The sequence below is a fragment of the Canis lupus genome, chromosome 29, assembly GCF_048164855.1.
Source record: "Canis lupus baileyi chromosome 29, mCanLup2.hap1, whole genome shotgun sequence".
Classification (NCBI taxonomy): Eukaryota; Metazoa; Chordata; class Mammalia; order Carnivora; family Canidae; genus Canis; species Canis lupus.
In genome coordinates, this window is record NC_132866.1 from 682,932 (window position 1) to 709,903 (window position 26,972).

General features: G+C 58.2%; 1 protein-coding gene and 1 long non-coding RNA gene across 6 annotated transcripts in view; one reads left to right on the forward strand and one right to left on the reverse strand.

The window, feature by feature from the left end:
• INPP5A (inositol polyphosphate-5-phosphatase A) overlaps window positions 1-26,972 on the reverse strand; it is a 161,724-nt gene that overhangs the window by 40,106 nt on the left and 94,646 nt on the right. For all 5 annotated transcript variants that reach the window (XM_072804800.1, XM_072804798.1, XM_072804797.1 and 2 more), the window contains 4 exons: window positions 19,526-19,589; window positions 10,869-10,972; window positions 5,343-5,395; window positions 4,409-4,528 (listed from right to left, as the gene is read on the reverse strand). In XM_072804800.1, coding sequence (XP_072660901.1) covers window positions 4,409-4,528; window positions 5,343-5,395; window positions 10,869-10,972; window positions 19,526-19,589 — 341 coding nt within the window. The remainder of the gene's footprint in view (window positions 1-4,408; window positions 4,529-5,342; window positions 5,396-10,868; window positions 10,973-19,525; window positions 19,590-26,972) is intronic.
• On the forward strand, window positions 805-6,767 carry LOC140620665 (uncharacterized). The gene is made up of 3 exons (XR_012020366.1): window positions 805-1,605; window positions 1,803-3,315; window positions 6,179-6,767. It is a non-coding gene; the product is annotated as an uncharacterized lncRNA (long non-coding RNA).

A 26,972-nucleotide genomic window follows, 5' to 3' on the forward strand; every position in this document is an offset into this window, starting at 1 on the left:
CCATTTTCTACGCTGAGAACCACCTCTCGAGCCGCTCAGATACCACCACGAACCAGACCATCGGCACAGGAGATCTTGAGTGTCCGTCGGGACAAACGAGAGCCAGTCTGGGAGAGCCGACTATGCCTCGGAGGCCTTCGCCACCAGCAAGTGCAGCAAGCACGGGGAATTGCGAGCCACGCCAAGGACGCCCGCAGGATGCCCAGCCGCAGCTCGAGACGTCGTCCTGTTGGCAAACACGGAGAACAAGCCAAACGCCAACGTAGTGGTCGAGTGCGTAGGCGGCAAGTGCGTGACGAGTCCCGGAGCGGAAGCTGGATGGAGGCTCCGTGCAGAATGCCCCCGGCGACGCTCGGCACATGCGGCTGAGGTGCTTCCAGAGGCTTCCACGTGTGGAGGGGCACATGGCGCAAACGTGTGTGGCCAAGGCCTGCACGGGTGTGCACAGGACACACAGACAAGGGGCGGCGGCACCCACACGAGTGTCAGGAAAGGAGGGCTGAGGACGCATGAGCCACACGGAGACACCAGAGGTGGCTGAGCCGGGGCAGGGCGCGCGCTGTCCTTGGCGTCTTGTATGCTCTTCTGGACGCTGGGATTTGTTTTCAGTGAAGTAAAATAAAGGACAGATCACAGACCACGGCGACTGAGACGTAAGGGACACTGAGCTCATTCTGCTGGGTCTGCAACTGGACTTCACGCGTCCTCACTGGGCGTGTTCCTACCCGGCACCGTGAGCACGCAGCGGCCCAGGGCCTACGGGCTGGGCGGGGTCGAGGGCGCTGGCCCCTACAGCTCCACGCTGCGTCACGCCCACGCGACAGCGGCCACCGCGGCCTCCAGGCTCCAGGCCTCCCTGGGCACTCAGAGCAGGGAACCAGGTCGCGGGAGGCAGCTCTGCGCCTGGCCACGCGGAGGGGGTGTCCCGAATGACCCAGGTCTTTAGCCGTGCTCGCCTTTGCCTGGAGACGCAGCGGCTTTTCTTCTGCCCGCTGAACAGCCAAGCGAGTTCTGGGAACGGCCTGAAGAGAAACGTTTAGGTTGGAGGGGTCTTTGAGCAGCTGACAGCTGAGTGATGGCCGCCCGGGAGGCCACAAAGGGAGCGGGGCGGCGGGGCGCATCACGTCGCCTCTCCCTGGGAAACTAATTGCTCCCAATTGTTCCGAGCAACATTATTTTTCTGGCAATCATTTCCTTTGAATGCCCAAAATGAGCATGAAACAGCTCTTTTGCCTGGACATAAAAGTTAAATGTCCCAATGTTGATCAAATTAACTTGAGCGCCGGGACAATGGACTGTATTTCTGAGAAAATAATGGGGGGACAACGGGGCGCTTCATGCCAAGATTTCACAGTTGTAATGTAGAATGTTCTGTTGAACTAGGCCAGGCCACGTTTCAAAGGGGAGACAGAAGAGCCCTGTCACTTGTGGAAAAAAATCTCATTTCATGGCCGAAAGCTTGGGGAGACGTCAGGAAGTTCTGGCGCTGGCAGCTCAGGGAGGACGGTGCTCCGAGGTCTGCTCCTCTTCCACCCCAGGACGCTCCCCAAGTGCTCGCCCGTGTGTGCAGGAGGCGCACCGACCCATCCCCAGGGCGGCATGGAGGTGAGGCGCTCCGGGGAGGACGGGCCCCAGGGTGCACACAGGCCTCCCAGACCCGCACTCCCTGTTAACCAGGGGTCGCCGCCTCTAACGTCTCTTGAGGTTAAAAGCAAAACATTTGTGAACTGCACAAAAAACACGGAGATGATTATTTGTAATAAAGCCCAGAGGACCCCATGGGCTGCGCTTTGTTAACACAGGGTCACCCTCGGAAGTCTCGACGGGATTCCTTCCCAGGAGTCCCAGGCTGCGGCCAGCGTCGGCCCAAGGGCCATATCCTGCACGAGTGCTCCCTGGCGCCCACGGCTGGCACGGCTCGGGGGTTACACACTTCCGAAGAGTTTGTCTCTTCAGTTTTGTTAAGGTAAGTTTTTAGTTTGGAATAAACTGAGATTTACAGAGAAGTTGCACAGGCAGCACCAGGTGCCTCTCAGTTTCCACCCAGGCTTCCCACCCCCGGCGCTGGGGGCCGGGGCGCCAGGCTGCTGTGCCACCTCTGCCCGGCCGACGCCACGGGGAGACGACGCCGGGAAAGGCAGGCGCCCCTCTCAGGAGCCTCCTTGCCGTCTCCCCGCGTCCCCACAGAGCGCGGCGGACAATGCTCCCAGAGGTTCCCAACGCCGTGAATGGGGCACTGTTGGTGGCAGCGTCCATTCAAAGGGCCAGCGTGGCATTGTCTTCCCAATCGGCAGAGCAGAATGCAGTCTGCTGGTGGCTGCCAAAAGGTTAGCCGCCCCGATGAAAGGAGGGCCCGTTATTCACCGCGGCTACAGAGCTGCCCTTTGTGCCGGGCGGCCCGGCCCTGCACGCCGGAGGTCCGGATCTGCGGCTGGCTGAGCTCCCCACAGAAGCGATTCATGGGAATGCAAAGTCGCAAAAAAGTGCCCCGAAACCCAAAGCCTGCTTTCCCGGAGGCCCTAGAGGAACGGCGGTCTGGGGCAATGACACATTTAACGGCAGAGCCCGGTGACAACCTGACTACAGGCCCCAGGACCAGATTGTTCGGGGATATGTCTCGGCCCCCAGACGCCGCGGGAGGTCCCGGCGCGTGGGTGCAGCCAACACAGAGCCCGTCGGGCCAGGAGGGCCACACATGGCTGTGCCTGGACCAGCCTGGCTCCCGGACCGGGGCTCACTGTTGCACCTACAGCACCGCAGGCAAGCGGTCTGGAGCAGGGAGCGGCCCCCGGCCCCTTCGTGCCGAGCCCCCGCCAGAGCGCTGCTCCCCTGCACCGGACGCACCTGCACGTCCCTGTCGTTTTTGCTTCTGCGACTAGACGGCCAGGCGCCGGCAGGTCAGTGCCCGCCCGAGTATTGGTGCCTGGGTGGTGCCGGCATTCTCACGGCATAGACACAGCACTGCTGAGGCCGGCACGTTGGGGGCCCTCCAGAGTGGGCCCGGGAGAGAGCCAGGGGCGGGGAGCCCCGCCGCGGGCGGTCATGGGCCGGCACGCTGGGATGCGGCTGGGATGCGGCGCCAGGCCCCACCCTGCATGCCCGGACCTCAGGTCGGCATGGGGCCCAGCTCCAAGAGCGCCCAGCCTGGGTCTGGGAGGACCCCCAAAGAGCAGCCAACACAGAACCTGTCCTGGGTTAAAGGCCAGGCCCTCAGCGAGCAGGACCAGCAGCAGCAGCAACCAGACCCCACGTCCCACAGTCGTGGCTCCTCTGTGCAGGCCGGCAGGTGGCAACAGGACCAGGGTGCCCAGACAGGTAAGGTCCCTGGAGGTGAACGGACGGCCACTGTCCCACACCTTCCAGCTCCCTGTCCAGAGCACGTCCCTGCTGGGCCCCGTGAGCCATCCTGAAGGACCATGCATGTGTCAGGTGAGGCCCCATGCAGGCCGGGGCCAGGGCCAGGGCTGAGCTGGGGGCCGGGGGTGGGGGGGTGCTGGGTGCAGGAGGAGGGGTCAGAGGTCAGAGTCTAGTCCTTGGCATGTTTATGCGGATGCGTAACTCCGTGCCCTCGCACAGACACAGAGGTGGGGGTGGCAGGGACCCCAGGAAATTTGAGATTGCCGGGGCAGATGTGGGGAGATCCTGTCAGCAGTGACCGCTCTTGCAAGGTCAAGTGGGTCACTGGCATCATGCAGGCGGGGGAAGCTGGTAGGGGAGGGCGTGGGTCTGAGGTCCGGGGAGGACAGCCCCACAGACGCAGGCTGCCAGGCTGAGCCTAAGCGAGAGGTCCACCTGCAAACCCAGGGGGACGCTGGGCCAGGACCACACGTACCCTGTCAGTCGGGGTGCGAGGGGCGGCCTTTCCTGCCCAGATGCCTGCCAGCCCCGACCCTGCAGAAGGTCACACAGCAGGGTCACAGGCAGCTGGCAGGCCTCCCGGGTCCAGAGTATGAGGCTCTGAAAACCAGCAGGAGGGAGAGTGGGGGCGGGGTGGGCAGGGCCCGGGCCGCAGTGGGCGAAGCCAGGGGAGCCGGAGCCCAGCAGCACCCAGAGCGGCGCGGGTACCGGGGCCACGGGAGGCCCGTCTATGGCCAGCAGAGCGCGGGCCACGGCGTCTCTGAGCCCTCGGCCGACACGTAACACTTCAGCTGACATCTGAGGACGTCCTCTTACCTTCCCCACGACGTGGAAGAGAAACTAAGACCACCCACCCACCTCCGGGTCCGTCTGGCAGGGTCTGCTCAAGCTGTGACACGGGGGCCAGGATTTGGGGCAACATTTTTGTATTGCACTGTATTTTGGCAAGTTTCGTATTTTGGCAAGTAGAAAAAAAACATGAGGGTAAGTGAGTTAAGAGAGAAAGAGCCAGCGTCCTTGGAGGAGGGGCGGGGGCACGTCCGGCACCTACCTGTCCAGCACGTAGCCCAGGGCCTTGTGTCGGATGCCCGAATACACCGAAGGGCTCGTCTCCCAAGCAACCAAATTGGAAGCATCGTGAAAAAGATGGATGTTGACCAAGTCAAAGGCACTGCGGAGAGAGAAGGAAATGGTGACAAAGGGCTGGGGCTGCAGGGGCGCCTGGCGTGGCCCAGGTCCCTGCGGAGATGTGGGGCCGGGGCCCGGGGGTCGCAGAGGGGAGCACCTCCTGCACCCACTCCCGTCCTCCTCAGCCACCTGGGTCGACCCAGAGCACGTCCCCTGCCGGGTCAGAGGGGGTGCATGCGACCTCAGGGCCAACTGAGAAGGGGCTGTTTCCTGTCAAGGAAAAGATGTGACATGATTGCAGAAACCTTCCTCGAGCCCCAGGAGGAAGGAGGAAGAAGGAAAAGAGGAGAGAGGAGGGAGGAGGGAGGAGGCAGTGGAGGGAGAGGAGGGGAGGAGGGGAGGAAGGGAGAGCCGCCCCGAGGGCCCCGGGGAAGGCACGGTGCCGACTGCAGGGGTGGCTGAGGGCCCACCCGGGACGGGCCACCCCGCAGGCACCCAGTGCCCCCACCCCGCCCAGGCGTGCGCTCAGCAGGCCACTCCCGGGACCCACTGGCACTAGGACCCTAAGACCCGTGGTCCCTGGCAGCTCGTTAGGAAAGCTGTGGCAGCAGGGGTGGGGCCGCGCTGTCGGAGACCAGGCCCGAGGGTCGGCCTGGGGGGGCTGCCCACCGCCTCAGGGACCCTGCATCACACGGAGCCTCCGTGAACAGCGCGGGCCGAAGCGTGGGGGCGGCCGGGGCGCTGACGTCAGGGCGGCTTCTGGCGGCACGTGTGCCCACGCCGCCCGGCGGCACCATAGCCAGGGAAAACATTCCGAGGTTTACGAAGCGGGGATAAACAGCAGCAGGTACACGTACCAGTCCGCCACGCACCATCTTGTCCGGACGAAGCCTTTTCTCGACCATTTGCACTGAAAAACAAGTGGGTCGTACAAGTGAGCGAGCGTAACAGAGGAAGGGGACGGAGCCTCCCTCACACCCGGGGACACCCAAGGCGCCTCCCCAGCCAGGCAAACCGCTCCTCTTAGCGCTACAGGCTCCTGCAGGAAGAAGCGGAGCGAGCGCCCGGGAAGGGCAGAGCGTCCCACGGAAGGCCGGCCGGGCCCCACGCTCAGCCACGCGGGAGGGGAGGCAGCGGCGACTCCAGGCTGGCAGGGGTGAGGCGCCGCCGAGCAGAGGAGCAGAGGACGGCCTGCCCGCGGCCTCCACGAAGGCCCTGCCGCGCGAGCCCGAGAGCCGCCTGTGTCTGGACGCCGGGAGAAGGCTCCTGCTTGCTGGTCCCGGGGCGGAGAGGGGTCCCCACACCCACACCCGTGGGGGCTGCTCACCGCCAGGCGCTCATGGGCCCCCGAGCAGTGCGGTGACTGCCCCGTCGAGCACGCTCATGACGGCCGGCACGGGGGAGTGTCACACTGCCCCACACGGGAGCCGTGGCCAGCTGGGCCACAACACGGCAACCGTGTCCCTGAGGAGCCGGTGGTTCCTGTGGTGACGCCCTGCTGGGGGTGTCCTCAAGGTCCCTACGGCCTCCAGGTGCCAACCCTGGAGGCCCCTCGTGTGCGGCCCCGCAGCCCTGGAGCCCCCACTGCCGAGTGTCCAGTGCGCAGCACCCTCCCCGCCACCGCCGCCACCCTCGCCAGGCCGAGCCAAACACCCACTCCCGGCCCTGAGCCGTGTTTTCCCTCTTCTCACAGACCCACCGACGCTCTGCAGGTGCCGGCACGCACGCTCCGGAGCCTGGGCCTCTGCTCCCCGACTGTGCCCACGGGACCCAGGCGGGTGTGGGGGGAGACGGGGGCCCACCCCGCGCCCAGAGGAGCAGCACGCCCGGGATGGATGCGCAGCAGGAGAGTCCGCGTCCCCACCGGGCGCCGAGCCCTGCTGCTGAGACCCCAAGCTGAATTTAACACGACCACTGGTTTCACTTCCGTTAAAATTGGAAGGCATTTGTGAATTTAATCTAATTAACCAAAATTTAATTATTGTTCTCAATTTTCAGTTTTGTGGTAACTGAGGTCTCTCCGTATACGTAGACGTGTACGTGTGCCTTCAACACTGCACGTGTGTACCTTTCTAGGTGTTTAAATTGTCCACAATGATGGAGCGTTACCGTCACTAACAGAACACACACGTGAAACAGGACACAACGTGTTACTTGTTTATACAACATCGATTTGTGATCGCTGTAACTTCAGGATCCTTAACCAGGTTTCAGATTTTTAACTACACTGCAAGTAAATCTCAAAAAAAAAAAAAGTTTAGCAGAATACCTATTTTAACTAAATGCACAAAATATACTATTTTTGAAGTAACTTTGTCATCACAATTACAAACGTGTCTACGCTGCATTTCTGAGTAACCGCACAGCATGAAAAAGCAGGGCCCCAGCCTGTGACACCCTGACCTGTCCTCGGGCGGCCGGGCTGCAGCAGGTCCTTCCCGAGACCCCCTGCCCCCGAGGGCCGGGTGCGCGGTCACGGCAAGCGCTGCTGCATCGCGGCCCGACCGTCAGCTGCCGAGAGCACCGGCTCCCGGAAGGAAGGGCCAGGCCCGGACTCTCCCTGAGGCCCTTGCCGGGCCCCGAGCGGGGTCGGTCACCTGGGCCACGCCGGGCCAGGCCGCGGCCAGGGACACACCCAATCACCCGAAGGTGTGAGTGCCCGCCCAGAGGGGCCTCCCTCACAGCCCTGTAGTGGAAACACACACGCGTGCTACCCGCACACGCACACAGGCCCACAGCTGTCCTGCACCCGGGAACCTGGTGCCTCGGTCCCAGGCTGTGGGGTCCCTCCAACGTCCGCCGGCCCGTTTCATCCCATCTTCCTGCTGAGACCCGCTGGTGGGCGGGCGCGGGGGCCGTGGCAGGGTCCCGCCCCGCCTGCAGAGAGGCTGTCGCCACGGAATGAAACCACGTCACGCGGGCGGGGGCACCGCCACATCGCTCACCTTGCAATATTAAGTCCCTGCTCAGACCCCCTGTTAATAGGATTCCTTTAGCCAGCAGATGGATGGCAAATGCAGGACGGTTCATCCACTAAAGGACGGCATAAATCAGCGCGGAGAAAGGGAGGCTGTGGGGAGGTTATCGGCACGCAGCCTTGCCCGTGAAAGGCCCGCTTTGGAGCATTAGTGAAATTAATCCATCTTTCATAAGAGCTCGGAGCAGTCCCCGTGATCTATGGTAACAACCAATTTCTCACCACAGGCAAGGGGAAAAAAACGCCTCGGCCCCGATCGACTACACAAATCTGCTTTTTAAAAATGGTCTCACATTATCTGGAGTGCTGCTCCCAGAGGCAGCATTTGAAATTCATGCCGAGCCAAACGCACCCATAAATCAGCAGGGAAAGTTTTGTTAGTTTTATATGCAGTGGGCTGTAATTATTTGGAATTGCATTATGGCTCCATCATGGTAATTACATTTAGATTATCCGTAAGTGATGGCAATAAAAGAAGAGAAATCAGGCTTAGAATAATTCCCTCCCCCAAAACGCGTGCAAATCCAGCTCAAGGATTGGCTCGGAGGCACGAGAGCAGGGCTGGCGCCGGGCGGGCACGCGCCCCTGCAGCCCCCGCCACGGGCCCCACTGAGGCACCCGAGAAACACGTCACCGGTGTCTAACTAGGTGTCTCCTTGTCTTAGTTTCGCCACGGCCCCTCGCCACACGCGCACGTGCCCAGGCCGTGGGGACCAGGCGCCATCTCTAACGCAGCAACATCACGTCCAGCCAAACAGGGAGGGTGACCCCGCTGCTCTCCAGCAGAGACTGGGCTCTGCCCCGCGACACCCCGCCTCTCCTTCTAGAAAACCTTCCCTTGCCTGCGGATGGACGGTGGTCGCCCTGCAGCCAGGTCTGCGTGGGTGCTGGGACTCGGACCCCCCACTTCTCCCACAGGAGGGAGGCGGCCACTGGCCGTCACCCCCGCAGAGCCACCAGCACCTCAGAGAGGACGGCGGACTGGCCTCAGACGGAGGCCCCCGGGGGTGGCTGCCCGGACACGTGTGCAGGAGGCAGGACACCACAGCCCAAGCCCTGGACTTTGTGTGGACCCACCCACGCACCAGCCCCCCAGCCCCACGCCTCTCACCCGCACGGCCTGGGAGTGGAGGGAAGAGTCGGGACCTGGGCCAGGCGGCGGGGCCCCCACGCGCTGCGGTATAGGGGCCCAGGAGACAGCCTGAGGGCCGGGGAGCCGGGAGCCCCCAGGAGGCCTGTTGCCCTGCAGGACGGACAGAGCGTCTGTGCCGGGGGCTCAGCAGGCTCCCGGCTCCCCCGCGGGGCATCCTGCGTGGGGCCCTGCCCTGCTCTGTCCTCCTCTGGCACCAGGGGGACGCGGGGCCGTCAGAGGCCTCTTCTCTGGGTGCATCACAGCTCACGGCTGACCGAGCCTGACTCCGGGCACCTCCAAGGACCTGGGCTCCAAGGACGAGGACACAGGTGTGCGTGGGGGCGCAGGAGCGGGAGGAAGAGGGACCTGGGAGGTGAGCAGTGCGGCCAGGTGTCCGCCGTGCACGGGTGATCAGGGCCTGTCCTGCCCTCGGAGCGAGTGTGCACCACGCAGCAGACACCAAGGCCCCGCTGCACCAGGCGTCCCTGGCTCCCCCGTGCACACGGAGGTGCGTGGCTCTCCCACGCGGGGGCCCCTTGCTCCTCAGCAGGCGCCAGTGCACAGCCTGGGCGCAGGCAGATGCCGTCAGCAGATAGCACGGCTGGGGGCGGCCTCAGACCTCCCCCACCTGCCCTCATGTGGTCACCCCCGCAGGCCCCCAGAGTCCTGCCTCTCCCGGGTGCACCCCCACTGTGTCCACTCCTTGCGGGGGCCCACGCCACCGGCTGCCAGGCTCCAGGTGGTGCCCCCCCGACTGGGATGTGCTCTGGGCCAGGGCGCAGGAGCCGGGCAACCCCAGATCTCTGCTGCAGTCGCTCGGGCTGACGGAACAGCGGGAGAGGCAGCTGAGTGGGGCCCGGGGGCTTCTCAGCCACTGGGCGCCATGGGACACCCTCCGTGGAGAAGACGCAGGGAGACCTGCTCCCAAACCTCCCCGAGCACCAGTTAGAGCTCGCTCTCCCGGCTGCCCACGGCCAGAAACCCGTGGCGGCCCTGCCACCGGCTCTGCAGCCCACCGCCTCCACTAGGGCCCACGGTCACTCTCGGTGGCCCCGCTCAGCTCTGAAGCTGACTCTGTGGCCCCCAGCGCCTCCCAGGGGACAGCAGCTGGGGCAGAAGTTCAGGGAACACTGCCAGGGTTCAGTCAGCTGCTTCCAGAGCCTTCCAGCCACGCCGCAAGCTCAGGAGGAGCAGGGGCCAGCGGGGGCTGGGGCAGCCGGGACAGAGGCCGGCCCCGACACCGCGTCCTTGGCTCAGGGACAAGGGATGAGGAAGCTGCGCCCGGCGTGACAAGCACACCCATCCTTCACCGCGGCGGCCACAATTCCTTCACCCCGGGCTGGCGTCGTAAACTAGTTAATACAGTTGTGGCCTTGCTGGAAATCAGCTCCAACGCGGGTGGGCGTCTCCGCGGAGGTGGGCGGTCCTCTGCAGAAGGGACCTGGTGGGGCGATCCTTCTTGCCCAGGGCCGACCTCCGCTGGCGGGGAGCTGGGCCGTGCAGGCGTGTCGACACCCCGTCCCCACGCTTCGGGCACGCTTCGCCGTGATTTTACAGACCACAGAGGGCACGGTGAGCTGCTCGCTCTGGGTCGACGCGTGAATCACACGGGATTAGCGGTCACGGAGTTTAAGATGATCCGTGCAGCGTAACGACTGCACACCAACAGCAGAACGACACAGAAATGCACGAAACCCCAGTGGAAACAGATCCGCACGTCCTGGTCACTGCGTCTGCGCGGCGGGAGGTTAGGAGCCCCGCTGTCCCTGAGCGCCTGAGCTCTGCGGCGTCAGCACCCCAGGACCCGGGGAGGGCGCCCTCGGCTCCCGTGTGCGGCTGTGCCTCTCGCGGGCTGCCCCCCGAGGCTTTGCCTGCGAGACGGCGAGGGGCCCAGCCAGCACCCCGGCAGAGGGGAGCCCCCGCCCCCGCGCCCCAGCCGCACTGGCCGGGCCCACCCGCGCCCTCTAATGTTTGCTGGGAGGCCACCGGCCTCTCCAGCCCCAGTGAACTGGTATTTTCCTACCTCGTGTGGGGAAGGCTCCTTTGCCTGGAAATGATGGTTAGAGAACTTGGTGGTTCGTGTAACGACAGACACGACAGGTTCTCAGCCCCACCTCGGACCCCCCAGATGGACCCACGGGGGCCTCAGGACCTCCCAGAAAAACCGCCTGCTGGACACGTGGGCAGCTGGGACGCGACCCCCTGCCCCGAAATACGAGGCCTTGAGCTCCTCCATCCCACCACTGCTGAGGCTGCGGGCGGCCGGGGACCCACCTCGGGGAAGTAGTCCTGCGGGAACTTCTCCTTCTCCAGCATGGGCGTGCTCTCCAGCGTGTCCGAGTAGATCTCCTTGCCGGTGACTTTTTTATACTTCTTGGCTGGAAAAGAGCAAAGGGGGACACGAATGACCTCATGGCTACGCCCCACCCAACCGGAGCAACCCGTGGGGAGCTCGGGAAGCCCCTGGAGGGGAGGCCGCGCGGCTCCGGGGGCCGCCAGTGGCTCGTAAATTCCCACTCCACGACCCGGAGCCTGACACTCCACTTCATTATCCCGGAGAGCTTCCAGCCTGCAGATTTACAAGGGCTAATTGGCCTCCTCTGTTAAAACTGTGAATATATTTAAGACGGCTGCAGAATAACCATTCACTCATACCTTAATACGAATTTACTTAATAACATCGATTTCCTCCCCACATGCAGCCGACATCACTCATGTCCGGGGAAGAGCAGTTTTTCTGTGAGGCTGAGGCACAGGGAATACGGTGTGGGGCGCTCTGGACTTCGCTGGGCACAGCTCCCTGGACCCCGCATCTGGGCTGACGCCCCTGCGGACAGGGCTCGGCCTCGTCCTTTCACACCCAGGCCCAGGCCCACTTCTTTCCCCCAATGGGTCACCCCACGCCCAGGGTGCGGTCTCACGCGTGGCCCGGTGGCGGGGGCAGCTGGCTTCCCCACAAGATACTGTGCAGGGAGCTCGGGCAGCAGCGGGCCAGACGCCTGCAGGGCCTGCTCCTGGGCCAGGAACACCTGGCACCAGGCGAAGCTCCTGCCAGGGGTGACGCCGAGCCGTGCTGTGTTTCTGTGGGGTCCGTGATCCTTGCCCCACAGCAGCCCCAAGGATCCACAGATGGGAGCGCAGAGCGGGAAGGAGGTTCATGCGCAATGTCTTGGGACGAAGCTCCGGCCACTGTGGGTGTCGGGGACAGTGAACCTCAGGTCAAAGCAAACCACGGCTGGTAAGGCCCGTGATAACCTGCCCCAGCAGCAGGAGACAGGATTTGGTGACTCAGGGAATTCAGGACAGAACAGTGACGTGGAGACATCCCCCAAAGGCAGAGCCGCACGCTCACTGTACCCACTGTCCCTCTGGTCTTGTTCTCAGACACGAGGATGATCACTGAGAGCACAGGTGCATGTGGTTCTGAGGCTAGTCCCCTGGTGTCCCCTCACCAGTCACCATGGCCTCCAGAGACCCCCTGGGGGAAACAGGACAAACCCCGTTAGTCAGGAGGCTGAGCCAGGGGGCAGGTGGGCACAGGTTGAGTAAAGGAACAAGTGGCCACCGCGTGGCCGTGACCCCGTGCCTGACACCCACCACCACTGGAAAGTGGTGCAGAAGTGTGTTAATCACCGGAGGCGGTTCCTGGAGCCACCCATCCACGTCCATGGCAGGACATTTATCAAACAGCAGCCCCGTGCGCCGTCACCACACTGGGGAGGTGCAAGTGCAAGCGCCCATCTGAGAGGGCGGCAGCCACCTGGCCCGACACAGGCTCTCCTCCGCGGGGCACCCATCCACGCCTGGGGAGGGCGGGCCTGAGCACCGCGAACTGCTCCCTGCGTGTCCCACCGGCAATGCGACGCTTCTCCGCGGCCTCGGCCTGTAGTGGCGGCTCCCCGGTCTTGCTCACCCGACTCCCTTTCTGCCACTGAGTCACCAGCAAAGGCCCAGCTCAGATGTCCCTCTGCAGCCTCGACCCTCCTGGGCTCTTCCTCCTGAGGCAGGACACCGGGCTGCCGGAGCACCAGTCCCTGAGCTGCAGGGGTGGACGCCCCCGAGGTACATGCTCCCAGGACCAGTCCTCCCAGGACAGGCGCCCACGGTCCTCCGTGGGCTGGGCGTGAGCAGGTGCACGAGCAGGGGCAGCGGTCGGAAGTGCCCCATGGCACTGAGGAAGGGCACAAGAGGCTGCAGGAGGCAGTTTTGCTTCAGATGCAAACCCTCGTTGCTTAAGAAAGAGGGTGGGACCGGGAGTGGAGAGCAGGCGGCCTTCGTGCTTCGTTAAGGAACAGACTACTTTTTGGAACAGTTTCAGGATAAAATCACTCGGGCGGGAAGCGGGTAAGCGCCCAGACTCCCCAAGTCCATCGGGCTCTCGACCCGCTGCACTGGCGCCCACGGTGTGCGGTTCCTGCGGAGGCCGGGGCTCGCCGCCTGCGCTGTGTCCCACTGTCCAGACGTGTCGGGGCTTTGCCCGCGCACCCGCCTCCCGCAGCCCCTCCAGCACCGTGTCCTGCCTGCACCTAGCCGCCACCTTGTCACCAGCACCCACCGCTTTCACTCAGAAATACACCTGAGGTGCCTGTGTTTTCTGTGGCTCAACGGCTCACTTCACTTTACTGGTCATATTCCACTGCAGGATGGACCGCAGGTTGCTGACCCACTCACCTAGAAAGGACACATTCTGGTTCCTTCCAGTTGTTGGTAATTATGAAAAAGAGGCTGTAAATATTTCTGTAGGTTTTTGTGTGGACGTAATTTGTCAACCCCTCTGGGTGACACACCAAGCAGCATATTTGCTGGGCGGCCTAGTAAGCCTCAGTTTACTTTGTAAGAAGCTGCCAAGCTGGCAAAGGGGTCGCACCACGTTGCACCCCAGCAGTCCTGGGTGGGAGCTCCCGCTGCTCCCCGTCCTCCTGGCGCCTGTACCATCAGCAATCTGGGTGTTGGCTGTCCCAACAGGTACGTGGAGGTCTCCTTACCCGTGATGTGGAGCCCACCTTCATAGTTTTATCTGCCACCTATTATACATCATCTTGAGTGAGATGTCTGTCGGAACTTTTGGCTCATTAATTGGGTTTTCTTATTGTTGAGTTTTAAGAGTTCCTTGCATATTTTGGATTATCAGCTAGTTTTTTTTTTTTTTTTGCAAATATTTTCTTCCAGTCTGTGGCCTCTCTTTCCATTTGTGCAGAGATTTGTAAATTTAATGAAGTCCAATGCATCAGTTTTCCTCACGAAATGTGGCATTGTATTTAAAAAGTCATTGCCAGACCCAAAGTAACCTAGTTTCTGTGTCACCTTCCAGGCATTTTATACTTTCATACTTTATACTTTGGTCTCTGATCCGCTTTCAGTTAACTTCTGTGAAGGTGTGAGGTCGGCTCTAGATTCAGTATTTTGCAAGTGGACGTCCAGTTGCTCCTGCACCACCTGCTGAAGAGATCATGTTTGCTCCACCGTCAAACATCCATCGACTATTTATGTGGGTCTTATTTCTGGGCCCTACTCTGTTCTGTTGATCTTTTTGTCTATTTTTTTCACCAACACCACACTGCCTTAACTACTAGAGCTTTTACAGTGAGTCCTGAAGTCGGGTAGCGTCAGTCCTACAACTCTGTTCTTCTGTCAACACCGGGTTGGCTGTTCTGGGTCTTTTGTCTCTCCACATAAGTGTAGAATCAATTTGCTGAGGTCTACAAAGTAACTCGCTAGAATTTTGGTTAACATTGCACTGAATCAATGGATCAGGAAGGGAAGAACCAACATATGGACAATACTGAGTTTTCCTGTCCATGAACATGGGATACTGCTCCACTTACATCCTCTTTGATTGTTTTCAGCGAGTTTTATAGTTTTCCTTGTATTAATCTTGTACATATTTCACTAGATCTATTTCTGAGTATTTCTTTTGTGTGTCTGCTGTTTTAGAGTATACCCCAGAGCCCCACTCCATGTTTTGGTTTGAATGCTTGGGTTTTGCAAACTGTCTTGTTTGCACAGCAAACTTTTACTAATTATTTACTTGAGTGATTCAGTGGTCTTACTTCTGTTATTTCTGAAATTGTTTTAAGTAATTTTTTTAGAGATTTTATTTATTTGACAGAGTTCTGAGAGAGTGCGTGCGCGCACACACATGCGTGCAGGGGCACATAAGTTGGGGGAGCGTCAGACAGAAGAGGGAGAAGCAGGCTTTCCGTGGAGCAGGGAGCCCGATGTGGGGCTTGATCCCAGGACCCTGGGATCATGACCGGAGCCAAAGGCAGATGCTTAACCCACTGAGCCACCCAGGCGCCCTTTTATTTCTGAAATTTTGACATAAGTATCTTGGGATTTTCTAGCTATCTTTCTGTTATTGATTTTTAGTTAAATTCCACTGTGGTCCAAAAGTATACTTTGTATGATTTCTGTTCTTTTAAATTTGTTGAGGAGTGTTTTATGGCCCAGAATGTGGTCTGCCATGGTAAATGTTCCACATGAACTTGAGAAGAATGTGTGTTCTGCTCTTGTTGGAGAGAATATTCTATAAATGTCAATTAGATCCAGTTGATTGATGGTGCTGTTGAGTTGAACTACGTCCTTCCCAATTCTCTGCCTGCTGGATCTGTCCATCTCTGATAGAGGGGCAACGAAGTCTCCACCTGTGACACTGGATTCATCCATTTCTCCTGGGAGCTCTATCAGCTTTTCCCTCCTGTGTTGGATGCTCTGCTGTTGGGCACACACACGTTAGGAACTGTTAAGTCTTCTAAAGAGAACTGACCCCTTTATCGTTTGTAATAAATAGGCTTCTTTATCCTCGATAACTCTCCTCGCTCTGCAGTCTGCTGTGTCTGAAATGATTTGCTACTCTGGCATTCTTTTGACTGGTGTTAACTGGCGTGGCCTACCTCTCTCCATCCCTTTACTTTCAATTTCACGTGTTAATGTGTTTTTAAGTGGGTTTTTAGTAGACAGCACATAGTTGGGTCTTATTTTGTTAACCATTCTGACGATTTCTGTCTTATAATTGGTGTAGTTGCACCACTGACATCTAAAGTGAACCTGGCTAAAGTTCAAGTAAGACTCCATATCGCTACCTTGTCCACCTATTGCCTCTGTTTCCTGTGTCTTTTTTGTCTTCTTCTTTTTTTCTGTAGACTTTTCTGGTTTAATTGAGCATTTTGTATAATTCCATGATTTCTTCTCTATTAACATGTCAACTGTATTTCTTTTTAAAAATTTTTAGTGATTGGGGCACCTGGGTGGCTCAGCAGTTGAGCATCTGCCTTTGGCTCAGGTTGTGACCCAGCGTCCTAGGATCGAGTCCCACGTCGGGCTCCCTGCATGGAGCCTGCTTCTCCCTCTGCCTGGGTCTCTGCCTCTCTCTCTCAATCTGTGTCTCTCATGAATAAAATATTTTAAAAAATAAAAATAAAAGTATTTAGTGGTTGCCAGAGCTGCAATATGCATTCACCACTGACCCAAGTCCACTTCCACGTAGCACATATTCCTCTACAGGGAGGACAGGTTCCCTGCCACAGAGCCCCCAGCTCCTCCCTCCCATCCCTCCTAACATCACTGTTACCTATAAGCTATAGCCACATGATACGTTGTTGCTGTTGACACTTGGAGCAAAAGTTATCTGTCAGATTAAGAATAACAAGAAATGAAATATTTTACCTTCGTTTATTCCTTCTCTTAACACTTCTTCTTTCTTAACGTAGATCTAAGTGTGCAATCTATAGCATTTTCCTTTTGTCAAATAAATTTTAATATTTTTTGACAGGTGGGTCTACTGGAAACAAATTCCCCCAATTTTTGTCTGAGAAAGTCTTTATTTCTCTTTAACTTTTGAAGGATAACTTTGCTGGATACAGAATTCTAAGGTTTTTTTCTTCTACCAATATAAATATTTCACACCACTGTCTTTGCTTCCGTGGTTTCCGATGAGAAGTGCGATGTACTTTGTATCCTCATTCCTTTCTAGGTCACCCCAACCACACCCCTGCTTCTTTCAAGGTCTTCTCTTCATCTCTGGCTTTCTGCAGCTTGAGTAGGACATGCTTATGTGCAGGTTATGGGCATCTGTCTGCTTGGTCATCTATGAGCTTTTTGGATCTGTGGCTTGGTGTCTATGATTAATTCTGGAAAAATCTGGGCTATTACTTCAAATATTTCTTGTTCCTGTCTCTCTTACGAGTGCTGCCTCTTAGTGCACATGCCTCACCTTCTGCACGTGTCCCACAGGGCTTGGACATCTTGTTCTGCTTTTGTGTCTTGTTTTCTTTCTCTCTTTACTTTTCAGTTTACAAAGTTTTCAGTGACACTGGCTCTGTCCTCAGCCGTGTCTAGGCTGGTGAGCTCGTCAAGGGCCTGGTGTTCTCTCTCTTTTGAGCTTTACCTTTTGATTCATAGAGTTTCCAACCTGACTCTTGTTACACATCTGCTCTTGCACGCTGTCCATTTTTTCCATTAGCGCCTTCCACATATTAATCAGTTACCTAAAATTCCCTGACAGCTCCAGATGGAGCCCACGTCCTAGTCTGGCTGCAAACGTACCTGTTCTCTTCACACTGTATCTTCTGTCCTTCAGTCTGGCCTGTAACTTTTGGTTGAAAGCAAAACATAAATAATTGGAAAAAGGAACTGAGGCAGATAGGACTTTGACGTGAAGCTTTGTGTTTCTCTCGTGAGGAGCTGGACTGTGGTTCCTGCAGGGGCTCAGAGGCTGAGATATCCTCCCCCGTCCGGTTCTTGTCTCCTCTGCCGTCGCTGTGCTCCTCCTAAGAATCCTTCCTGAGTAGGGGGCGAGCTTTGCGGACTGTCCACCATGACCCCTGGTGCGAGGATGGGCACTGCGGCTGGGTGGAGGGCGCTGTCCCACCATCGCTCGGGCCGCAGGGCCCGGGCGCAGCCTTCTCACGCGCTCTCGGCACCTCGGCCCCCTCAAGCACGGCAGCAAGGCCAGGAGGCTGAAGCTGTCCACCGGCCTCCCCTAGGCCCTGGGCCGCTCTGGTGACATGGCCGTCCTCGAGGGCAGGCCTTCAAGGAGAATGAGCAGCTCCTTCCCTCTCCCCCCACCAGAAGGGCCGGGGGCTCTTCTCTGACCTTCACCACGACAACCTGGTGGGGCTCCTGCAGGCAGAGCTCACCAGAGTGGGGGGGCCGGCCTCGGAGGTGCTCTTCTCTCTCAAGCGCCCCAGAGCCCCCAGCATTCTGCATCCCAGCTGCTCCCAACAGTGCCCCTTGCACAGGCTGTGGCTCCCGGGCTCCGCCCACCGGGCCCTCCAGACTGGGGCAGCTCTAGCTCTGTGGCCTCGCTTCTCGAGGGACCTACCAGGCTCACTCTGCCCTGGTTTGCTCAGCACCATCCATGCTCGTCAGGTGTTGGACCAGAAACTAGTGTCCCTCCCACCCCTTTTCGTCACACCTTCTGGGAGTCCTCAAATTTCTAAGTACTAAATTTAGGCTATTGCTTCTTAAAAACTTAATTCAAAATTTTCACAAATTTGAGACTGTTTCTGCTGTAACTTAAGTCATACGAGTGAGCCTTAAAGAGCGGGGCCCACAGCCTGGGGGCAGGTGTCCCCGCTCCCCTGAGCCCCGTTGTGCCATGCACCTGCGCCCGGCAGTGATGTCATGCTCGGCCACCGTGCGCCTCCAGAGGGAGCATGTAGTCCTGCCACAGACGTGCCCAGGCACGGTCACCACCACCGTCTCCACTCATCCCTGGGGAGGTGCTGGAGTGGGGCGTATCGGCTACTGTAGTTAGTTTCAAGCACACCACGGGCCAGCTGGGTGTGTCACGGCTCATCTGATTCAGTGATAAAACATGTATGGAAATGGTTACTCAAAAAAAGGAAGAAGTTCAGTAGACCCGCTATACACCCAAGCCTGACGTACATACAGGCTCATGAGAAGTGCAGCCCCGCTCCGCTTCCAGCTCCACCTGGAGCGTGCTGTGCCTGCACACCTCCCCTCTGCTCACTCTCGCCCACAGCCCTGCTGCTCCGGAGCACCACCCATGGGTGTCCAGCATCTAGTAACATCAGGGCAGTGGCCTCTAGCCTGTCTCTTGCGAGGTTTGCAAGGCTACTTACTCCCAAAAAGTCCCTGGGTGGGAAGTCAGTGCTTGTGTTTAAAACTCGGTAAAGAATCCTGAGGCAACAGGGCCGATGAGAAATCATCCTGCTGGCTGGAATCCTGTTCTTAGTGCTGATGAAATCACTACTCAAGCAATTTAGGGAAGACTGCTTCTCAATTTCATAAGAGGTGATCTGTCTCCTAAGTGAGCAAAGATAATGAATCTGAACAAACTGACATAATTAGTTGCTCTCCACAGTTATTACAACTTCAGTGACATCTCAAATTAATGTGATCTGGCTCAGGAGCCGACACGGAGTCAGAGTCACGTGTGGTGTGAAGGGGGTGTCGCACAGGGTGTGCACACAGACACCCACCGCCGAGCAGGTGGACGCAGGGCCGCTGGGCTCGGGGCCGCTGGCTCAGTGTGCGGAGACACAGAGACAGGAGCTTCTTAGGACGAACCTCCTCCACGAGCACAGGTGCTGGCCTAGAAATGCGGCCGGTTTTGCCCTCCACCGGCTACCATCAGCTCTTTTTAAAGACACCACCCTTGCGGGCTGGTCTCCATTCTTGCCCATTTGATACAGACACAGACACGAGACCATTCCTCGTCCTCTGGACTCCACTGCGTGAGAGCCAGTGCCACCTGCCGGCCCTGCTTGGGGAGCTGGCGGTGGGGGGGGGGGGAGGGGGGGGCAGGGGCTGGGGTCCGGGGCAGGGTCCGGGGTGGGGTGGGGTCCAGAGCTGGGGTCCAGAGCGGGATGGGATCTGGGATGAGGTGGGGTCCAGGGCAGGGTCCGGCAGAGGTGGGGGATCCAGGGCGGGGTGAGGCCAGCTGGGGAGTCCCGGAAGAGTCTTACCTTTAAAGTCAAACTGGTAGATGTTTTTTAAGGATTCGTGAAGAAAATAAAAGCTTCCTAGCGCCTGCAGAGCAAAGAGAGAAACCGAGTGAGACCAGCACTGGGGACGGTTTGAAAGCAGGTTCACGTGACAAACAAAAAGCTCGGTTGAACCAGAAAGGAGTTCAGGCATCAGGCCTTAATCGCGGTCCCTGGGATGGCTGTGAGCCCACCAGCGCCACAGCTCGGGCTCTTCCCCGACAGCGCGCACCCACTAGCGCAGTCCCGCCTCGCCTGTGAGCGCCGCGTCCAGTGGGGAGGGGCTCGCCTCCGGCCTCCATCCTCCTCCATCCTCGCCGCCTGCTGCACTCCACAGCGGCCCCTCTCTGCCCACCCTGCCCCCTGCCTTCCTCCTCCTCCTCCTCCTCCACGAGGGGCGGCAACAGCACTCCCCCCAGAGCCACTGGCCTCGTCCCCTCCGTGGACCCCGGGGTCCAGTCCTGCTCTCACACTCAGGTGAAGGCAAACCTGCAGAGGTCAGGCTGGCAGTGGGGTGACCCCTGGGGAGGGCTGCGTGGGACGCCGGACATAAAGTTATTTGCTGTAGATGTGACATTCAAACTTGGGTGTGTTTTATAGGCTTGTGCGTGTGTATGTATGCACGTGTATACATCTGTGTGAGTCGGTGTAATGTGTGTACGTGTGTGCATGTGTGCACATATATATACCTGTGTACATGTACACATGCAATGTGTGTATGTGCACGTACAGCCGTGTGTATGTAGGAATGCCCATGTGTGTATATGTGTGCACGTGTGTGCATATACATGCACGTACATATATGTGTACACACACTTTAGGAGCATGCAGCCATGTACACACAGATATAGACGTGTGCGTGTCTGTACATATGTATATATATTTTATTCTTCTGCTAAATCTGGCAACCCCAACAAGGGGCCTGGGGAGACCTTTAGGTGATAAAAATACCCCACAACCAGATCGCAGTGGTGGTTACACACTACAGGTTTCTCAAAACCCACTGACCTATACCTTAGAAGGGGTGAATTTTACCTTTTATAACCCTGACTCATGCAACAACCCCCGTCGTCCTGGAGCTCCCACCCCCTGGGACAAGATCCAGCAGGGGACAGAGGACCAGCCAGCAGAGCCAGCAAGGCCTCTGCCTGAGGCTGAACCAGTGAGAGCTGGGGGTATGGACACCAGGCAAAGGGGCAGGTCAGTGCACGGCGTGTGGGGCTGGCCATGCAGGGACGCCGGCCGTGACCAGAAGCGCTCGGGCCACCCCAGGCAGGGCCTCACTGGAAGAGACACCAGGAGCCACTGGTGGGGCCCTAACCCCTACTTTTCATTTTGCAGCTTCATGCGGAAGGCTGAGGAGGTGGAAAAGCTGGGGGCGGACGGGCAGACAGAGAAGGGCCAGTGTGCGAGCCGGACAAGCAGGCCCTTGACACCGGCGCCTCTCCCCCAGTTCCCAGCTGCCAGGACCTGCTGCACACACTCCACCCTCCCGCGTGCAGGCACATGCATACATGCACACATGCATACATGCACACACATGCACACAAGCACACACACACACATGCACACATGCACATGCACATACACGTGCACACGCAGGCAGCAGAATCATTTGAAAACAGCTGCCAGCCCCACAACCCTTCAGGCCTGACGCACTGCAGCGGGCTCCCCTGGTTAGAACGTTCCCCTTCGTAACCACACACCAGTATCTCTGCAGCAAACGGGCAGGAGCGCCTCAGATGACCAATATCAAAGCCCAGACTAAAGTTCCCAGCCCCCCTGCCCATCCTCCATCCCTGCCGCTCCCCTGCAGCTGGTTTGGCCCGGCTTCCTCACCGAAGGGCTGCCTGGGGGGTGCGCGTGGGGGGGGGGGACGGAGGTGCACAGTGCAGGCTGCCCACGTCCCCTCTAATCTGGGTGACGGCCTGCTGCAGGGCTCTCCACGGCCCCTGAACTCAGGGGTGCTCTGCTGGCTTCCTCGTGCCAGGTGTGGTTGTCTGCATGCCTTCCAGAGGGACCTGCTGGTGGGACCCTGCCCCAGTGCCCAGGACACCAGCCAGTGAGGACGGTGGGTGCAGGGGGTGCTAGTGACCTGGGGCACACATGCAAGCCCCATGCACCCTGACCCCAGCATCCCTCCCGCCATCCCCACAGATCTCCGCAATCTGGGAATTGCAGTTTCCGGCAGGCTCCACGCCCTCGGGGCACCACATTCTCAGCCATCCCACCAATGCTGCTTGTCACCATGACCCTCCCCTGTGGAAGATGCTGCAACTGCGGCCTCTGTCGAGCTGGGCCCCAAATACTGCCAGTCGGTCAAACAGTCAAAGGGCACAGATGCTCCTGGTTCTGGATGCATGTTGCTGATTCCACAAAGGGCACGTGTGTTCAGAGCCACGGCCCGGGCCCACTGGCAGAGGCTGCAGAGCACCCGCTCTCCGCGAGGTGCCGAGGCCCAGGCCAGGCACCGCACCGCGGGTCGGGGCTCTGCCCCATGCGTGGCTCTCCCACGGGCCCGGGCCCAGGCAGCCGGCAGTGTCCTTCACCCAGGAATCCACGGGCAGAGAGAGGACACCTCCTCGAGTCCAAGCACAGTGCCGTCTCACAAGCCTCCCTGATGGGATCCAAAGACAAAGTCCTGACACTTCCTGAGGTGCAGGCGTCCCCGGGGACCTTCAGACCCCTCCAGGTTTTGGGCCTCTCTCGGTGGCCCAGCACTTCACTCGCAGTGGCAGTGTGTATGTGTGTGTGTGTGTGTGTGTGTGTGTGTGTGTGTACACGGGAAAAGCTGCAAACTCGCAGACCAGACGCCTGCTGACTTGCCAAAGCACAGCACTGAGGCCTCGTCTTGATTCCTCGGGGAGACCTTCCCGTGTCCGTGAGCATATTCAGTGAGGGAGCAGCCGGGGACTCGGTGCCGACAAGTGGAACGGAGGGCTCCCTGCACCCCGCCGCCCCCCGGCGTCAGGCACCTGCCTCGAATCCACTCAGAGGAAGGCGCACGTGTGAGGACGGCCAGCAGCTGCCGTCTTTTTTTTTTATAACAAGACACAGTTGAGGTCCCTCCAAGTAGGAGGGACGGCAGGACCACCGGCAGCCCGCGGCCCCCAGAGAACGTGCAGGACGACGTCCCTGAGTGAGCTTGGCCTCTGCGGCCCCGCGGACGTCCGCCTCGGGCAGGGCGTGCTTCCGTCTGATTCCGGAAAAGAGGGTGCTCAGACGAAGTGTCAGGAAATAAACGTCGTGGAAACCTGTAACCACTGCCTTGTTGAACCTGTACCCAGTGCGATCAAGCTAATACCACATAATGAAGTTGACAATAAACGGAAAACACACCGCCAGTGCAGGTGTCGCAAGTGTAATTCATGGAGTCAGAAAACCCATAATTAGCTCTAATGAATATTTAAAGTCAAAGTTCAAGCTAACTTTTTCAATGTTTAACCCGCTCTATCAATATGGCTCAGGGCACGCACCTGTCACCGGACCCGGCGACGTCTGCACAAAAGCGCGCCCGGACCTGCGGACGGGAGCCCTGCACTCGCGGGGCCCTCCGACCACGGCACCTGTCAGCACTGTGCTCGCCGCGTCTGAGAATATTGACTCCTTGCCTGTTTGGCTAAAAACAATTAAAATACTTTTTACATATTTATAAACCTGACTGTCAAGGGTGGCAATTAATTCCCCATTAGTGAGACGCAATCCAGTCGATGCCGTACTCCTGCCGGAACAGCTCACACGAGGTGGCTCCACCCACCGTGGGCCCGGCCTCAAGGCCTGGCCTGGGGGGGGGGGCAGAGTTCCGGGGTCCTCCAGCACAGAGCCGAGCCCCCTGCAGCATGGGGCTGGGAGACCCCGGCTCCCGCGTTCGACGGAACACAGCAGGCCGCGGGTCCCCGACGCTCTGGGCCTCCGTCCACCTGGGCATCTGCACGGCCTGCTGCCCACCTCCCCCGGCCCAGCAGCGGACTCGGGGGCAAACGCCATGAAGCCAGTTCTCGGCCCAACTGGAGTCCGCCAACGTGATGCCTGGCCCCACGCAGCCACGGGCTTGCTCTCTGGAGTTGAAGTCTGATGCCAGGCAGCCGACGCGGGGGCGCAGACCACCCCACACATCACGCCCCTCCTCCAGTGGCGCTGCCGCACAGGCCCGGGGGTGACCTGGGCCTGGACAGAAGCCAACCAGGAAACAGCACAAAGCCACTCGTCAGAAAGGCCTCCATCACTTTTTATTTGCAAACAAATCAGAGGCCCAGTGATTAATCATGCCTGCAATTAGGTTAGCAGCCAAAGTACATATCATTGACCTGCAGGCCTCCCGCATCCGGCTCGCTCTTCCTCGCAACATAGAACGTTCCTAATGCTCACGTCAGGGACAGCAGGCAGAGGCTCTCGGGAGCATGTTCTTCTTCTGCAGACACCACGGAGAGCGTGTCGAGAGTGACCCCGAGGGGCGATGGGGGCGCCCCATGTCCTCATCAGTGTCGGCGGCCCCTCCCCACGGCCCCTCTGAGTCCCCAGGACACAGAGCCACGGCGGCCTCTCCCAGGGGCTGGGCTGGGCTGGGGCGGGAGGCGGGGAAGCCAGCTGCGGGGTCGGTACCCGGGCGGGGTCCTGGCACAAATGCCACGCGGCCTTTGGTGAGTGTGTCCTCCTCCGGGACGGCACACGAGCTGCCTCTACAGGTAAAGTGTCTTCAACTTGCTGTTTTTTAAAAATAAGTAAATGGATTTAAGAACAGGAACAGGAACTTCCTGAGACGTTGATAACCGTCAAGTTTACAGCAAATCAGAGAACCTGAGCTGTTCTAAGTGAGAACCAACGGATGAGAATGAATCACGGCTGGAAAAGCCTCCTCGGGGGGGAGGGTGGTGACGGCCCTGGCATGTGGCCCGCTCTGTCCCGGCGCAGGCGGGCAGCTCGGGGACCCCGTGTGACAGCCGTGGCCTCGCCCGTGAGTGTGTGGTGTGCGGTGAGCAGGAGGAGCTCCGGGTGCAGCCCTGAGACCCGCATGGGGACAGGCACTCGGCTGCGGGTCAGCCCCTTCCACACCATCCCCTTGTCCTGATTCGCGGCGACCTGAGCACTGAGGACACACACGACGGGGAGACGGGCGCGTCCCACATTTTTACTCTAGTCCACACTCATGGGGCGCGTGGAGCTCACTCTCAGAAGCGGGAGCCCTCGGGAGGTGTGCACACGAGTGCGGCAGCAGCACCTCCCGACACACGAGCTCACTAACGCTCAGCAGTGCCAAGGTGGGTGAATACAGTCTGCACTCTCCTACGATGGCGTACCACAGGCGAGGAAAGCAAACAAGTCATACCCCAAACCCAGATGGGCTGGGAAAGAGGAAGTCCCTACAACTGAAGTTGTAGTTACCGTATGGCCAAGGTAACAAAGACCTAATCAAAAGGAGCTGAAATTTAAAAAAAAAAAAAAAAAAAAAAGGTGATGTTAAGACTCTACCCCAAAAAAGGAATAAAATCATAAACACAAAATTCAGAGCATGAGGGTGGGGGTTCGGGCAGGTGCCTGTGCGCACCCGCAGTTACACCTGAGAGGATGCTGCTGGGCCCCGCGCGGGACACCACGGGCCTCTCCCCGGAGGTGGCCGCCATCCTGGACGGCAGGGACCAGGCTCCGAAGCTCAGCGCGCTCAACCCCATCAATCCCACTTTATCTACTCTCCGCAGGAGCTTGGGGTTTTTCCATTCAGGTATAGTTTACAGACATTCCAGACTGAGACTGTCACCTTAGCTTACTTTTAATGCTCTGTTACAATCCAATCTGTAGAAATACTGCGATTTTTATCCATCCCGTTAGAGGTGGAGACCGTCTCCGGTGTTTTCACTATGACGACTGCTGCCACGGTGAACACGCGTGCACAGTCCTGGAGCACGTGACAGGCATGAGAGGAGCACGTCTGCACTGAGTGTGCATATGAGCCTGGGCTTCCAGGTCACAGGGTACGGGCACCCTCAGACGCAGGCGTCATCAGGGTGCCCGGGCGACCCCACTCCCCAGCACTTCCGGCAGGGCCTGCGGCTCCTCATGCCCGCCCAGGCCTGGCGTCAGCACACTCTGATCTTTGCTCGTTGGAAGGTGTGAAATCACACACCACTGCTGCTTGGATTTGCATCTTCGTTATGCTGTCAGAGTCGTGCACCTCTTCTTAGATTTGGGTTTCTCCTGGGAATTCCTTATCAGTATCCTTTTTTCTATTTGTCTTTTTCTCATTTTATAAGATTTTTAATCTTTAAATATAATTGGAAATTATTTCTCCACCTACTACTTGCATTACAAAGAATTTCTCCCTCTTTAGCTTATCTTTTTGTGACAACTTTCATTAAACGAGAAGTTTTTAATTTTAAAGTAGTCAAAGTAATCAGGGCGCCTGGGTGGCTCGGTCAGTTCAGTGTCTGACTTTTTATTTCGGCTCATGTCATGATCTCGGGGCGTGAGACGGAGCCGCACCTTGGGCTCCATGCTGAGTGTGGAGCCTGCTCGAGGTCCTCTCTCCCTCCCTATGCCCCACCCCCGACACACACTCTCTCTCAAAAAGTAGTCAAATCAGTCAATATATTCCTCTACAGTTTCTGCTTTTATGTCTTATTTGGAAATAGTTCCCTAGTTTGACTCCACAGTGATATTCTCTATATCTTTGTGCAAAGCGGTAAAACTGTGTTGTATCCATTTAAGATTTTCCAGTAACAGAGACTTGTTTGAGGCTGTGGCACAAGGTAAAGCCCCACGTTATTTCATTCTCCGTGGAAACCAATCGTCTGGTCTCCCCACGCCTTACCTCGCCACCCTCACAGCCTAGCTGTGCACCTACTGGAGGTCTGTTCGTGGGTCCTCAGTTCTGCCCAATTCATCTGTTTCTAGTAATACTTTTTCCTATTTTAGCTTTATAACAAGTGTTGATATTTACTCGTTTTATTCTTCCTCACGACCGCTTTCGTTATTGGGGCCCTCTGTGTTTCCATGAAGCTGCTAGACCTCGGGGTGTGAGATCGAGCCCCATCGGGGAGTATAGCTGCCGGATCACACCCACGGCATCTCGCTAGGGTCTGGATGAGACACAGGACTGCGGAGAGGGGAGAGATTTTTAGGATATTCAGCTTTCCTTCCCATAAATATGATACATCTTTAACCATATATCTGAAGTCTTTCAAAAGGTCTTCTAAAAAAGGTTCATGATTTTCTCCATAAAACCCTTGAAGCCCTTTGGTCAGACTCAGTCACCTTCTGGTTTCTGTTGCTATTAGAACATGTTTTTTTAACCGCGGTTGGTCACCAGCGACCAGGAGTGCTGCTGGCCGTGGTATGTTCATCTTTTGTTTAGCAACACCGCTCAGCTTCCTTTCCGGTCCAACAATTACGGATTCTGATGATTTCTGAGGGCTTCTTTAGGTTCACTTCTTAT